This window comes from Sinocyclocheilus rhinocerous, unplaced genomic scaffold, assembly GCF_001515625.1.
Source record: "Sinocyclocheilus rhinocerous isolate Xijiao unplaced genomic scaffold, SAMN03320098_v1.1 scaffold2994, whole genome shotgun sequence".
Classification (NCBI taxonomy): domain Eukaryota; kingdom Metazoa; phylum Chordata; class Actinopteri; order Cypriniformes; family Cyprinidae; genus Sinocyclocheilus; species Sinocyclocheilus rhinocerous.
Window position 1 is genome coordinate 288,666 of NW_015630025.1, and position 14,183 is coordinate 302,848.

At 36.3% G+C, this 14,183-nt stretch overlaps 2 protein-coding genes across 2 annotated transcripts in view; one reads left to right on the forward strand and one right to left on the reverse strand.

Moving 5' to 3' along the window:
• Positions 1-2,647: 2,647 nt before the first annotated feature.
• aarsd1 (alanyl-tRNA synthetase domain containing 1) lies at positions 2,648-9,652 on the reverse strand. The gene is made up of 12 exons (XM_016551959.1): positions 9,514-9,652; positions 9,076-9,204; positions 8,788-8,947; positions 7,755-7,812; positions 7,508-7,664; positions 6,360-6,476; positions 6,110-6,240; positions 5,972-6,038; positions 5,799-5,890; positions 5,590-5,644; positions 5,399-5,493; positions 2,648-3,133 (listed from the first exon to the last, which is right to left on the reverse strand). The coding sequence occupies exons 1-12, from the start codon at positions 9,550-9,552 to the stop codon at positions 2,995-2,997; spliced, it is 1,239 nt and encodes a 412-aa protein (XP_016407445.1). The 5' UTR covers positions 9,553-9,652; the 3' UTR covers positions 2,648-2,994.
• Positions 9,653-10,605: 953 nt separating this feature from the next.
• LOC107739757 (phosphatidylcholine:ceramide cholinephosphotransferase 1-like) overlaps positions 10,606-14,183 on the forward strand; it is a 38,288-nt gene continuing 34,710 nt past the window's right edge. The window contains exon 1 of the mRNA XM_016551962.1: positions 10,606-10,807. The gene's annotated coding sequence lies outside the window, so the exon portion shown is untranslated. The remainder of the gene's footprint in view (positions 10,808-14,183) is intronic.

The following is a 14,183-nucleotide window of genomic DNA, read 5'->3' on the forward strand; positions in this document are numbered from 1 at the left end:
ATTTGGTACCGAACGACAAGACGTTTTTCGATACTCGATGGTATCGAGGCAATTCGGTCGGTGCCTAAAAAGTATCGAACTCGATACCCAGCCCTAGGCTTGAGTTGTGTTGAAGCAGCATGTTATCTACAAATGTTCACAGACCAATCAGCTGTAAGATTGCAAATATAATTTAGAATTTGTTTCTTTAAATTGCCACTTAGAAATCCATTCATTTAAAAACTACATTTGCATGGGCTTTTTAAGAACAGTGAAAAAAACTTTACACGTCGGTACTCTAGTAAAATTCTAGTAAAATTATTTAAAGGGGTCATATGATGCTGCTAAAAAGAACATTATTTTGTGTATTTGGTGTAATGATCACGGTTAGTATCATCCCGTACTGCGTGTCCGGAGCCCTCAGTTTACAAAGCAAAAAACAGCTTTGAGCTGAGAAAGAACTGCAAAAGACTGTGAGCAACTACACAATTACTTAGTGTTTCAAACTAGCATGTTCATCCCATCAGTCGAAGGAACACTGCCAATGAACAACTTGCCTGTTTAAATGTGTTTTCTAACTAAGGGATGCAGACACTTAGAGTTTAAATTAAGCACTGTTATATTACACGTTACAATGGTGCGTTGTGCCTTTGGATCTACATGAAAAGGTCTGGCATTTGACAAAATAAGTGTTAAGTTCTTTTTTGAGAACTGAAATGATAAGTATATGTATATAGGAGGACAATGTTTGTCCTCCCTAAGAGGTGTACTTTTTTTTGATGGATTTTCTGTAATATTTTATTTTTGGAAATTATTTAGGTCATTTTTAATAAAACACTGAAAATATATCTTGTCTAGTATTGTTGTTTTTATTTGCATTTTTAATGGTCCCTTTAACACATTCTGTTGACTAGAAGTAATGTTGCACCTACATGTCTACTAACTCTCATTAGAGTGTTAGTAGAGTATTAGTTGACTGGTTAGGGGTAGAATAAGTTCACTTGTACAGTCGTGGTCAGAATTATTGGCACCCTTGGTAAATATGATCAAAGGAGGCTGTGAAAATAAATCTGCATTGTTAATCATTTTGATCTTTTATTTAAAAAATTCACATAAATGTAACCGATTAAGGGAATTTGGCCTTTGTTTTCCCTCCTATTTCTATTCCTGTGAAACAGGAAGCCATGGCTGGATAATTTCATGCTCATAATCACTCTGGTATGCTCAAAATTGTAAATATGAATGGGAATATACTTCACAGATATTTTACTCATAAGAATTTCTAGGGGTACCAATAATTGTGTCCAACGTGTATTTGAGAAAAACATTTATGTCAATGATATTTCCCCCCATTTTAAATTCTTATTCTCCAATGAAAGGTTAGATTTATGCGAATTTTTTAAATAAAAGATCAAAATGATTAACAATGCAGATTTATTTTCACAGCCTTCTTTGATCATATTTACCAAGGGTGCCAATAATTCTGACCACGACTGTACTTGCAAAGTTACTTACAGTAAGTAGAATACCTGTTGGGAGACTATCACAAAAAAAAGAGTTAGTAGATATGAAGCAGACACTCTACTAATAATCTAATGAGACTTAGTTGGCATGTAGGTGCAATGTTACTTAGTGTCAACAGAATGTTCAAAAGGGACCATCAAAATAAAGTGTTAGCGCATTTTTTTCTACACTTTCTACCAAGGTTTGTTGGCACATGATGTATCAAGATTAAATTTATAATGTATTTTTAAAACTGCTAATATTTTATGCACTATATGAGGTCATAAAAATGCCATATAAAAGAATTTTAAAAACTGTTTTAGATGGAGTATTGCATGTTACTCAGTAACATCTGATTAACCAAATCATCTCCAATAAAGCATGAAACTTATCTGAATTGCACTATAAATCCATGATAGTTGATAGTACAGATTTTTAGTCCTCCTGGTACAACTTCTGTTAATTACTGTATATGTCCAAACATTTTTCAGAATTTAAGTTTGAGTTCATTCAGGTGGACAATCAAGATTATTTTAAATGGAATAGCAGCATTGTTGACATAGTGGTCCAGAACAACATCACCAGCCTCAAAGGAAGAGGCAGGAGCTTTTCAAGCATTGATTCAAACTTATTAAATTTTTTTCTCCTATGATGCAAGCGTAGCAAATATGTAGTCTAGAATCTAGATCAAATGCAATGAAATTCTCTTCCAGATGTAAATGAAAGGAAAGATCAGTAATTTAGGGTAATTCATGTATACAGCAAACACACGTGTGTATATACAGTGGTGGCCAAAATGATTAGTACACTAGTATTTTCACCAGCTAAAAAAGTTTCGCTTTCACAACGAAGCACACGGCGTCTTCAGGACATGGCGGCGGCGGCAACAATACTACAGTGAGAATAAAAGTTACGCCGCCTTTTTTCTTTGCGTGAACATTTGGGCGGTGTTATGCAAATCTTCCCACATAGTGAGGTAGAAATGTGTGGGCGTGTTAGAACGAGCCGTTTTAGGTAGGTGTGGCTGACTCTGAACTTTTATAATGAATATCTATTTGGATTTGAGACTTTATTCTTTGCAACTTTACAGATCTTCTTTATACACCAAGAGCTTGTAACACTCCAAAGAGAAAGGAAAAATTGAAATCGCATCATATGACCCCTTTAAATCTGAAGGTCCGAAACATCACAAGCTGGCTGTGATGCAACAAGTCAGAAGTATAATATACAGTATAACTAATAAATCTACAGCATGGAAACATACATTTTTTTTTAGATGGAGCAGAATAATAAATAGGCTGGAGAAGTTATGTAGTGCATCAAAAACAGAAATGCAGCCTCTATCAACTGAAGGTGCATCATGATGTGTTGCAACGTATTGTGCGCTTCCAGTGTAGACTGCAACAAAGCAGTCTAGTTTTGACGAGTCGCAGCATGATGCATGTATTCGGTGTAGACAGAGTCTGGATCGTCATGACCGCACCTGAATGTCAGTGTCTGTCTGCGGTCGTTTTATTCTTCTCCTGCAGTGAGTTTGCAGCTGTGCTCCTTCAGTAAAGCTTCAGCTTCTGCTCTCTTCACCAGACTGTTGGCTTTACCCTGGTAACGTCCAGCCTTTCCTGCTCCTTTACCCTGCAGCAGCTCTGACACCCTGCACGCGACGACACAAACACAGGAGAACATGTTTCAGAAGAGTGGCACCTACTGGAAGAAACACTGCACAACATAAATCTACATGCAACCTTGGGAAAACAATCAATCAGATTTAATATAGTATCATGCTCTTGACATGCAGTGGTGCATAAAGCAAATAACTATGAACAAAACTAAATTAGCAGCTAGTAAACTAGATGGAAGAATGATTCATGCTGAGTTACGTTGCTTCTGAGTTAAATCTGTGAAATAAGGTGTACTTCATGTACAACTGTTTATTGAGACTGTCATTTGAACACTGTGATACTGTGGTATCAACTATCTGAGATGTGAAAGTCACTTTACATGCAGGCAGACAGTCTTTGTCTGTTTAAGTGGGTGGTACTTGGCCAGATTAAGCTGCCACTTGAATAAAAAAAAAAAAAATGCAATTAACCCTATAAAGCCTACTGTCTCATATTTGATATGCAAATTTCTAAGACCTCTAAATGATCAAAAACGTGTTGTGCACAATCTACTACATGTCTTCTGTCATCTGACTGACAGTTTATAGTTTTTTAGTAAGTAAAAGGCCTTGTAGTTTTACTGTAAAACTGTCTCCCTTCAGGTTGTGGTCCGTATGTCTTTTTGCTGTGAAATCTTTACAACAAATACACAAGATTTACTTGAATATTTTTAGTAGTGCTGACAAACGATTAATCGCGATTAATCGCATCCAAAATAAAAGTTTTTGTTTACATAATAAATGTGTGTGTACTATTTATTATGTAAATATAAATACACACACATACAGTATATATTTTGAAAATATTTACATGCATATACATTTATATATTTATATTATATATAATATATATAATTAGGGGCGTAGCCATCATTTCAGAAGTGAGGGGGACAGAAATGTTATATATATATACTTTTTTATCACATAATAATAAGGCAGAATAGTTTCAATACTGTAATAAATGCTATGTCAGTTAGCACTGCATTGTTTATATACTTTATTTATTACCTGGAGATGACTTGACAAACACAAATAAACCATATATTGTCGCAATCGTATGTTAATGTCTTCATGTTTCCAAACGTTTCTGTTTTCTGTGAAAACAACTCTTTTCATACAGGGATAGCTGGACGCTTTTGTCCATATTAGGAATTCCCTCATAGGACTTTCTGCGCGAGAGCGCCCTCCGGCTACGAGTATGAATGAAACATACACTGCACGGAGTGTTTAGCGCTCTGTGATGTTCATCTCGGCTTATTCTAGGTCCGAATAAAACATCAGATCATGCACACACTATCCTGTCTCTTTGAATTAAAATCTATATTTATTTACACCGGCTCTTGAAAACCTCTATGCAAACACACTTGTATATTTATTCACACCGGCTCTTGAAAACCTCTATGCGAACACACTTGCCCGAAAAAGTGCGGGGGACGAATTTACGTGATATTAAAAGTGTGGGGACACATCCCCCACGTAATCTACGCCCCTGCATTCATGTGTTTGTATTTATATATACATAATAAATATACACAGTGCACACACATATATTATGTAAACAAAAACTTTTATTTTGGATGCGATTAATCGCGATTAATCGTTTGACAGCACTAATTTTTAGTAATGTTGGAAGATGAACACTTACTGGACTAAAGCAACTTAGAATTACTTGATTAAATGCATAATGTTTTTGAAAAATCATGCTAAAAATGTGAGTATCAAATAAGATACATCAGGCTTTTGAGGCGCGCTTATTTGTTCATCTCTCAGTTATCATTATATCACATTACATTATATATTTTGACCACACAACAAAAAAATGACAGCACGTTGATCATAAAACTAAGCATGGAAAAATCATCTTAATAAGACATATATTGGTAGAGATAGAGTGACAACTGCTAATTTACAGTTTAATTTTTATTTACAGTCTCACTGATTTACATTAAAAGCTATTTCATTTTACTTTTTGGCATTGGGCTGTAAATCTCTATTTTGCTTAGTTTGAGCCTCTGAATAAAACCGAGATGTTTTTTCTTCCTTGAGTATGAGCTCCATACTTTATGAGGTATAAAAGCCTAATGTATCAAAAATGATACTCAACAAAAAACACATAAAAATTCGATTTTTCCAGACGTTGGGTAAAGGTTTGACATACTATTCCATTTAGAAAATTTTGTATACTATTATTTCACATGTCAGGCTTTACAGGGGTAAAAATTGGCAGAATGAAAGGGAATAAATTAGGATTGGTCTTACCGAGGTCCCACTTCAGTGACAATATTCTCAGGCCCGGCGAGCAGGAACAGTCCTGCACCCTTCTCCTCACCCACGGTCAGAAAGATCACGGTGTCCTACACAAACACAACAATGAGAGTATAAACTACACACCAATCTCCAATCTAGCAATGCACATACATGCTACTCAATGAATAAAAGACGCGCTTCACCTGAAATCCAATTTCATTGGCGATGATGTTCATGAACTCATTATCACCGTCTCTACTGTGAAAAGAACAAGGCTTGGATTGAACTTTTGAATATCGGAAATGTAATCAGAAATACATCAGGACATGGAAGTAGAATAAGTTGACAGCCTTTCTTGTCGATTCGATTCACTCATACAGCTTTGACTAAAGGCTAAAAGTCAATCACACACTTGTGCAAGCTGAAGAAGTTTCCTCTGTCCGCTTTGTTTTTGAAGTTCTGCGCTATCAGAACAGCCATTTCCCTCAGGATAATTAGATTACTCTGTCAGAGGAACATAAAGGGTAATGATTAATAATGGCAAAAGTCCAAGATTAATCCTTGTCTACTGGCACAGTAGGTTACCTTCTGAAGACGTTTGACCGTCTTCTGTAGCTTGTCCACAGCATCAACGTGCTCATCTGCTCCTGTCCTAATAAACCACAGCGACAAACATTAGCTTATGCTAGAAGAAAGCAGACATGTCACTTGACTCCAACTCACTTGAGAAGGCCGGTCAGTGATTTTTCAATGCTGTAACTCTTTTCAGCATATTTCAGCACTCTGCTGCCAGCTATGAAAATCAGGTTGGTTTTATTCTTCTTCCCTTTTTCGGTCCCCAAAATCTTTATAACCTAAGGAGCACATTTTTTTTGAGTGATTAAACAGTAGAATAGCTCTGAATAATACACTCCACCTGTGGCCCACAGTTAAGTTGGCCTAAAATGTGCTTGACAGGGAGAGCAGGACTGACCTGAAGGTGACTGAGGTTGGACACATGAGTCCCGCAGCACATGTTGGCATCTACGCCCTCGATGTCAATGATCCTGATGGGCCCAGCGTGGTCGTCAGGAAGACCTCGGCTTCTCACCTGTTTATGAGAATCGAAAAAATGTGGTTTGTTAGTTCTGCGCAAAGTAAAAGGGAATTTGGGGACAGGATTACTTTAAAATCATTAAAGATATATGTCACTATAAGTCATCAAAAGATCTTATTAAATTCTATAAACTTAAGAAAAAAGTAACCAAATTGATGAGATTTTGTTGAGGAAAAAGGGGGAAGTTGCCAAACTTAAAAAAAAAAAAAAAAGGAAAAAAAGAAATAAAAGATGTTTTACTTTCTTATCTCAATATAAGATTATAGTACTTTTGGATTTTGCTTTTAATTTCAGTTTTGTTGTAGTTAGCTTAATTCAGTTTTATTTTGTGGACACATTTCTATTGATTTTTTATACATTTATTATATTTTAGCAACAAGGTTGCAGACTGTAAAGCCATTTATAATATCTATGTTAAAATAAATGTTTTTTCTATACATCAAAGAATCCTGAAATAAAAATCACAGTTTCCACAAAACATATTAAGCAGCCAGGACAACCATTTTCAACATTAATAATAATGATAAATGTTTCTGGAGCAGCAAATCAGCATATTAGAATGATTGAAAATTCAGCTTTACATCACAGGAATAAATAACATTTTAAAATATATTTAAACAGAAAAGAGTTATTTTAAACTAATAATATTTACAATATTACTGTGTTCATTATATATTTTTTTATCAAATATATGCACCCTTGGTGAACATAAGAGACTTTCTTTTAAAAACATTTAAAAAATCGTAGCAATCCAAAACGTTTGAACAACATTGCGTATTATAGTTTTTACGCTTTGAATATTATTTATTTTGTTTATTTATTGTTGTTTTTTTGCTTTGTTTAATTTTTCACCTAATTTATGTTGTGTCGCTAATCTTCTCATTATTATTGCGTACATTGAATTACTGATTAATGATAACTCATTTGTTCTGTAGTTTGGGTAATAAAACTTAAAAGTGTGTAAATGTTGTGAAAATTTGATTCCTAAAAAGACTGATAGTAGATTTCTGAAGGTGCACACATGCCTTCTCCACAGCAGGATCATCAATGGACAGGAGATTGACAGTGACTGGAATGTGTGCATGGATCTTTTCATTCACAGCCGCCTCCAAAGCCTCCATCTCTCCAGGCTTCACCGCGGCTGTGTCCAGCTCTATGCTGCTACGCTGACGTCCCAAATCCCTGGATCATTTCATAACCAGCCGGATGGTTTAACATTTAGAAATCAAATTTATTTCTGAGTCATTTAATAGATTCTGCCAAAGCTCTTACCAAGAGGTAGTTTTGTATCCAAACATTGTATCAGCCAAAGCTGTGATCAAGTGTTGACCTTTAAAAATGACAATAAGCATGTGATGAAATTAGTTTGAGCTTCATTTAACCCTATAAAGCCTGCTGTATCATATTTCACATGCATATTTCTGACTCTAAATTAGTGCTGTCAAACGATTAAAGGCAGGGTATGCGATTTTTCAAAAACACTTTAGAAAACCGATTCGGGCCGAATAGCAAAACAAACTTGTAGCCAATCAGCAATAAGGGGCGTGTCTACTCGTGACCTGATGTGGAGGAGAGAGCTTTCAGTGCATGGGACGGACATTAAAGGAAGAGTAAGTGATTTCTGGTAGCCAATGTTGATATTTGAAATCACCAAAACAAACACGCCCCTACCCCAAAAGGTCTTGTCCCTATTTTGATAGCTCCGCCCCACATATACGTACGCAACCCAGGCAACAATTAGTTCTGTGAAACAAAGCAAAACCAATGTTACACCGTGTCTACGGACGTGAGCAGTGCGGCGCAACAAATCCCGACAGAAAACTGCTGCCGGGTTCTATTTATGACGTGCTGACACAAATTTCAAATGGTTTTCAACGGTCGTTTGATCGCGTCCAGTGTAGGCAGACTTTAGCTGTTGTAGACACGGTGTTACTCACCTACTGAGAAGAAACAAAGCAACCTCGGCGTCCGATCGCAGACCTCCGCTCCTTGAGTTCTCTCCAGCGCTGGAAAGCTGATCCGATATTTACACGGGTCCTACTTCTTGCCTTATCGTTCCGCAGAAGTTTTCCTCTTTTGTTTTTTATCCGCCATCCCCATCTTTCTGTCGCTCGGCTCAGCTAATGTCCGTCCCATGCACTGAAAGCGCTCTCCTCCACATCACGAGTAGACACGCCCCTTATTGCTGATTGGCTACAAGTTTGTTTTGCGATTCGGCCCGAATCCGTTTTCTAAAGTGTTTTTGAAAAATCACTTACTCTGCCTTTAAAGTAATAGTTCACCTAAACCCTCATTCCTTCCTCACCCGAATGCTGCTGCATGTGGTCAAAGCGTCGCTCCCAGTCCAGCTTGATGTGCACCTCCTGACCCTCCTCCAGAGCAGAGCTGATGAAATGCACCGCCTCCGGACCCTGTCTCAACACCCGCAGGACAGGGACACCTCCAACCGTCCCATGATCATCAGGCTGGAAATGAAATAGAAAGACTTCAATCTCAAATCATGCTCATGCAATGAACAATATATTCAGGGATTGCTCAAATATTGTATCTAAGTTAGTTACCTGCATGGCATGACATTAGAGGGGAAACTCACCTGTCCTCCGCCCTCTGGAAACAGAATCGTGTCTTTCAGTTTCAGATTAAAGCCCTTCAGCTTGTCTTTCTTTCCATTATTCTCGAGGGTTAATTCTGCAGGCACACAAGACACGACACACGTGTCGAACTGTAAAAAGAAAAGTTGACAAACAACATGGGCATGGACTTTTTTTCTTCTTCTTAATTTATATGTATTTGTCTTAAACTCATGCAGTGACAAATGGATTTCAAAAATACCTTGTTGATGTTACTATCATGATTTATCATGTCATTATTTTACATGAATTATATGTAGAGAGAAGTATAATCTCTGCAGCTGTCACTGCTGCTGGACATGTGCTGTCATTGTAAACTGCAGAGATGTTCACTCATTCAGATAATGGTCTGGCGATACACATACAGTGAAATATCATAACATTACAAATAAGTCACATACCTCCTGCATGTAACAGTCCCTCTGACACTGGAAAGCCATGTTCCAACCACAGTCTATGGTTCCAACAAGTGTAAATTACAAGTGATCAGTATTTGCTACAGTAAACTCAACCGAGAGTTAAAACATGGCCGCTGTTTTCAAAATAAAAGTCTCAAAACGTAACATTAATTCAGTGTGTTACTTGCTGTTTCTTTTGTAATTATTTGTGGAATTTACTAATTACTGAGTGGAAATCGTTTCCTAGCTTTTTTTTTTCCAAGTAAATCCAACTTCAGTATTTGTTTTCAGTGTGTATTAGTGTTGTGAATTTTGTTTATTCGTTTTTGTGATCAGTTTTTTCCCCCCGTGTTTTTTATTTGTCTAAATATGAGTATGTGAGTACATAAATGTATGTAACTTAATGATTTATCAATGTTAGACTTGTTACCATGACGCTACCATACTTCAGTACTTTCCTTGTGATGTTAATTTAAATGTATAATTAATTACTTTACAGGACAATGTTTCCCCCCTCAGAAATCGTCCCTAAAATCAATTCCAGGGGTATATGGCCCCTTAATTAACCCCAACCCCCTACACTTAATTTGACAGATGTCAAGAAACTTGTATGCACAGTGTAGAAACATTTGTTGTCCTTTTTTCTAGTATTCCGTGAGGAGCCACTTACATTTTTGACCAGAAGGTGGCGCAATTGACTACAAATGACATTTAGCCTAATAACGTATCTCATGGAAATAAGTATATTAGGTGTTTTAAATGCGGCGTACTGACGTGAAAATACTCAGCACTAATAACACGTTAATACGCGTGTTGCATATGCATGCCGCCTGTATTTATTTGATGTATTTATTTTATTATAATATATTTCATAGGATATTATGTATATGCAATAAGAATAATGCAATAAGTTACGGCCTATAGCAGTCAGCATTCTCACACAAAACAATCAATAACGGCTTTCAACTGCAGACAACAGCTCATTAACTGTGAAATGCTATGGCACGACTTCGATTTTCCCATTCTCATCCTTTTTGCCCCCCACACCCACCCAAAACGTGAGGTTTCGCCCCGCCTTCAGGGTGGTCACTGATCACAAACCCCAGAAACCTTCTTTGGTGAACTCTTACGTGCTTCTGTTACCAATAATCCATCAACTTCATCCGCTGATTCCTGTGCAGCTCTCAACACACGCGTGGTGAGCTGTCTACAAGACTCTTCAAGACATCTGCAGGCTCTTTCAGAGCGAGTTCCTCCAAGATGAAGCTCAAGGCACATGTGAAGACGAGCGCTCGTGGTAAGGTTTTCGACTGCATTAAACAATCCGTTCACTGTATTCGCGCGAGCGCATTTCAGCCTAAATTCGAACATTCGAATGTCGTTGCGATCGCAGCGGATACAGTGGTTCATCTGTTGATCATCGCAACTTTCTGCTGGTCAGAATGCGTACAGTTGCTCTAGTCTAATGCATACATGCATGCAGGTGTAACGTTGTTGTACCATCTGTTGCCAATTCATCATGAAGTGTATGCATAAAAGTGGGAATTTTTTATTTATGTTTTGTTATCGAGTGGTGGCAGTATGATATTTGGGACTTAAATGTTGGAATCTTTCTTAAGATGCCAATGTTAGCCTACTAACGTTAGCATCATCAGGGGTAGGACTTCTTCTTTGAGGTACTTCGGTGTAGAACACTAAATAGACGTTGATCCTCCCTTTATTTTAAACTAATTTGTTTGATGAAATCTCAGAAAAGGTCAAATCTATAGAAAAACCTGGCAATATCAGGGATTAGTCATTTTCCTGGATTGGAAAAGTCATCATCTTGGAGGAACCCTGTAATAATAGATCTTTGTAATGTAAATGTAATTGTGTTTGCATTGGTTTCATTTGTTTTTGTATTTTAGTTAAAAAAGAAGAAGAAGAAATCATCCAAAAGTATGATGTAATGACTCAAGAGACAAAAAAGGTCAAATAAAATGAATAGTTTTAAATGTTACAAGCAAGTTAATCTATGCTATGTTGTCTAATAGAACAAATGATGTTGAATTATTAGTGTTATTAAAAATGAGCTTTAATTAAGTGCAAAATTACAGCAAAAATAACTGGAAAGATATGGTTCAATACATTTCTTACATGTTAAGTTATGTAACGTAATTTGTTAATGTATTATGAACAAACATGAATTGCCGGAACAATAGTATATTCATAAAATAACATTAACCTAGATTAATGCATTCTCTAAAAATTTATTTGTAAAATGATTTTGTTCATTTGTTTAAAACATTCATGTTGATAATTAATCCCTATTGTAGCGTGTTGTAATGATGAAAATGTAAAAATAGAAGTGTACAATGAAATTAAATTGGCCGAGAAAAAAAAAAGAAGGTTTGTATTCAATGCATTATAATTTATATTTGAATAACATTATATTTGAATGAAAAAAACTGTAAAAAATAGGACACAACATGAAGGAATATTCTTCATTGCTTGGTGGTTTCTCAGAAATTTCCTGGCAGAAAATTACCAGTATTTATGTCTTTATTTACAGTACATAATGTTGTGTATTTAGCTGCACGGCTGGAATATAAGCCGTATGGTTCAGGACGAAAAGGGTGTTTCTGGTTTTGTAGGTTGAAATAATGCTGCGTTTGTCTAGATGGTTTCAGTGCAGGCGTTCTCAGATGACTAATGACTAAATGTAATTAGGATTAAGCAGGAGACATTTATTAGCTGGTGGGAAGACTGGAGCCTGTGGTGATCTCTGGGTAATTGGATGTCTCTCAGGTGTGTGTGTGTGTGTGTGCTCTGGAAGTCACTGGAAACACAAGGCCGGCAGCTGAGCTCCAGTCCCAGGGGGCTCAACTAGAGACTCACAGAAATATGAAAATCTACTATTTGCATGTCAAATGTCTTCTCTGCAGAAAGTTATTCAACTTTGCATAAAGCTGTTTCCTGTTGTATACAAAATCAGTTCGTGTAAAGAGGACAGAGTGGCATTTAAGACAAAATGATCTCAAGTTTGCAGTAAGTCTAAATGGTTACTTCTAATCATCCTTATCAGAAATGGTTTAGCAGTATTGATGAAGATGCATTTTGAGTCTCCTGACCTCAGGCTCGCATGATTGTTTTTTTCCTGTGTGGTCTCTCTCTGTGGTTGTTGACACTCATAAAACCCAAGAGCTCCAGGCTGTTTGTGGAAAATATGAGACATGCGCACTGTGTGGAGACACATGCTCCTAATATAGACATTTACTGTGGAAAGTATAGTGCTGTCGAATGGCTGTGGATAGTTTGCCGCTGACACACTCATAAAGCATGAGATGTATGTGTGGTGCAAAATCACACTTATGCACGGTAAGAAAAGATTTTTTCAAAGTAAATGAAATGGATTATTGGAGTACGTTTTACAAGAGAATACTGTTTCAGTCATTCTACTTAAGAATGCCATTAATTCAGTGTTTCATTGTAATTGTTTGGGAAATTTACTAGCAATTTCTGAGTGAAAATGGTTTCTTAGCTTTTTTCAAGTAAATCCTACTTTCTGTGTGTGTGTATTATTGTTGTGACTTTGTAATTTAGTTTTTTTCAGTTTGCTACACTATCGTGTCAATATTTTTAGTGTTGGCTATTGTGGTAATTGTTATTTTTTCATGATTAGAACATTCTGTTAAAGTTTCTAAAAGTCTTTGTTAAAAATCCAAATGTATTCTCTTATTTTCTAGATTTTCTCCAAGAAGTGTAATAGTGACTTAAAGGGGTCATATGATGCTTTTTTAAAGATCATTATTTTGTGTATTTGGTGTAAACAGAATATGCTGACATGCTTTAATGTTCAAAAAAATGTTGTGTAGGGGGCGGGGCTATCCTTTTGACTGACCAATAGCAGACTGGATAAAAAGCAAATTTAAGGAGGAGTTTGCACGACACTGTTTTCAACTAAAAACTAGGGATGTAACAATACTGTCAATATCGTGATATCACGATAGCAAAACTGTCTTCATATTATTGTGGTCACACGGTGATATGAAACGATAGGTCTTCCGGGCAAAAAGTGTAGTTTTCAAATATATTTAAACTTCTTATTCTGACATAAAAAGTGTTTAAAGTTGTGTTTTGGGCCACTATGCTTTGGCACAGTGTCAAACAAAATAAAACCGAAAGCACAATATGGCTTAAATCCCTTCATCAAGTCTGTTTTCACTGAGCGTTTCAAAGCAAAGTGCACATTTCGTTCAGGCAGTCAGCTCGTGATCTGGTGTTTTCCGCAGCTTCAGAACGGCTCCGTTCACAGTGAATGAATTAGGGCTGAACGATTTTGGAAAATAATCTAATTGCGATTTTTTTTACCAATATTGCGATTGCGATTTAATATGCAATTATTTTTTTTAAAGCTCTTTGTGTTCTGTATTATTCAACAAAGACAAGCTATAAATCATTGTATAGTATGACCAACACACTATTAGATAGATTAAACATAAATGTCCTTTTCTGTAGGCCAGGCTTATATGTTACCATGAAATTAGGTGATGCATGAATTGATATGAATGACATTTTTATTTAACAACTACAATCACAGTAGTATATTGACTGATTTGTTGAACTTCCAACCTTGTAAGCATGTAATAATTATGACAACATAAAGCACTGACAAATAAGCCTGGTGTAAACAT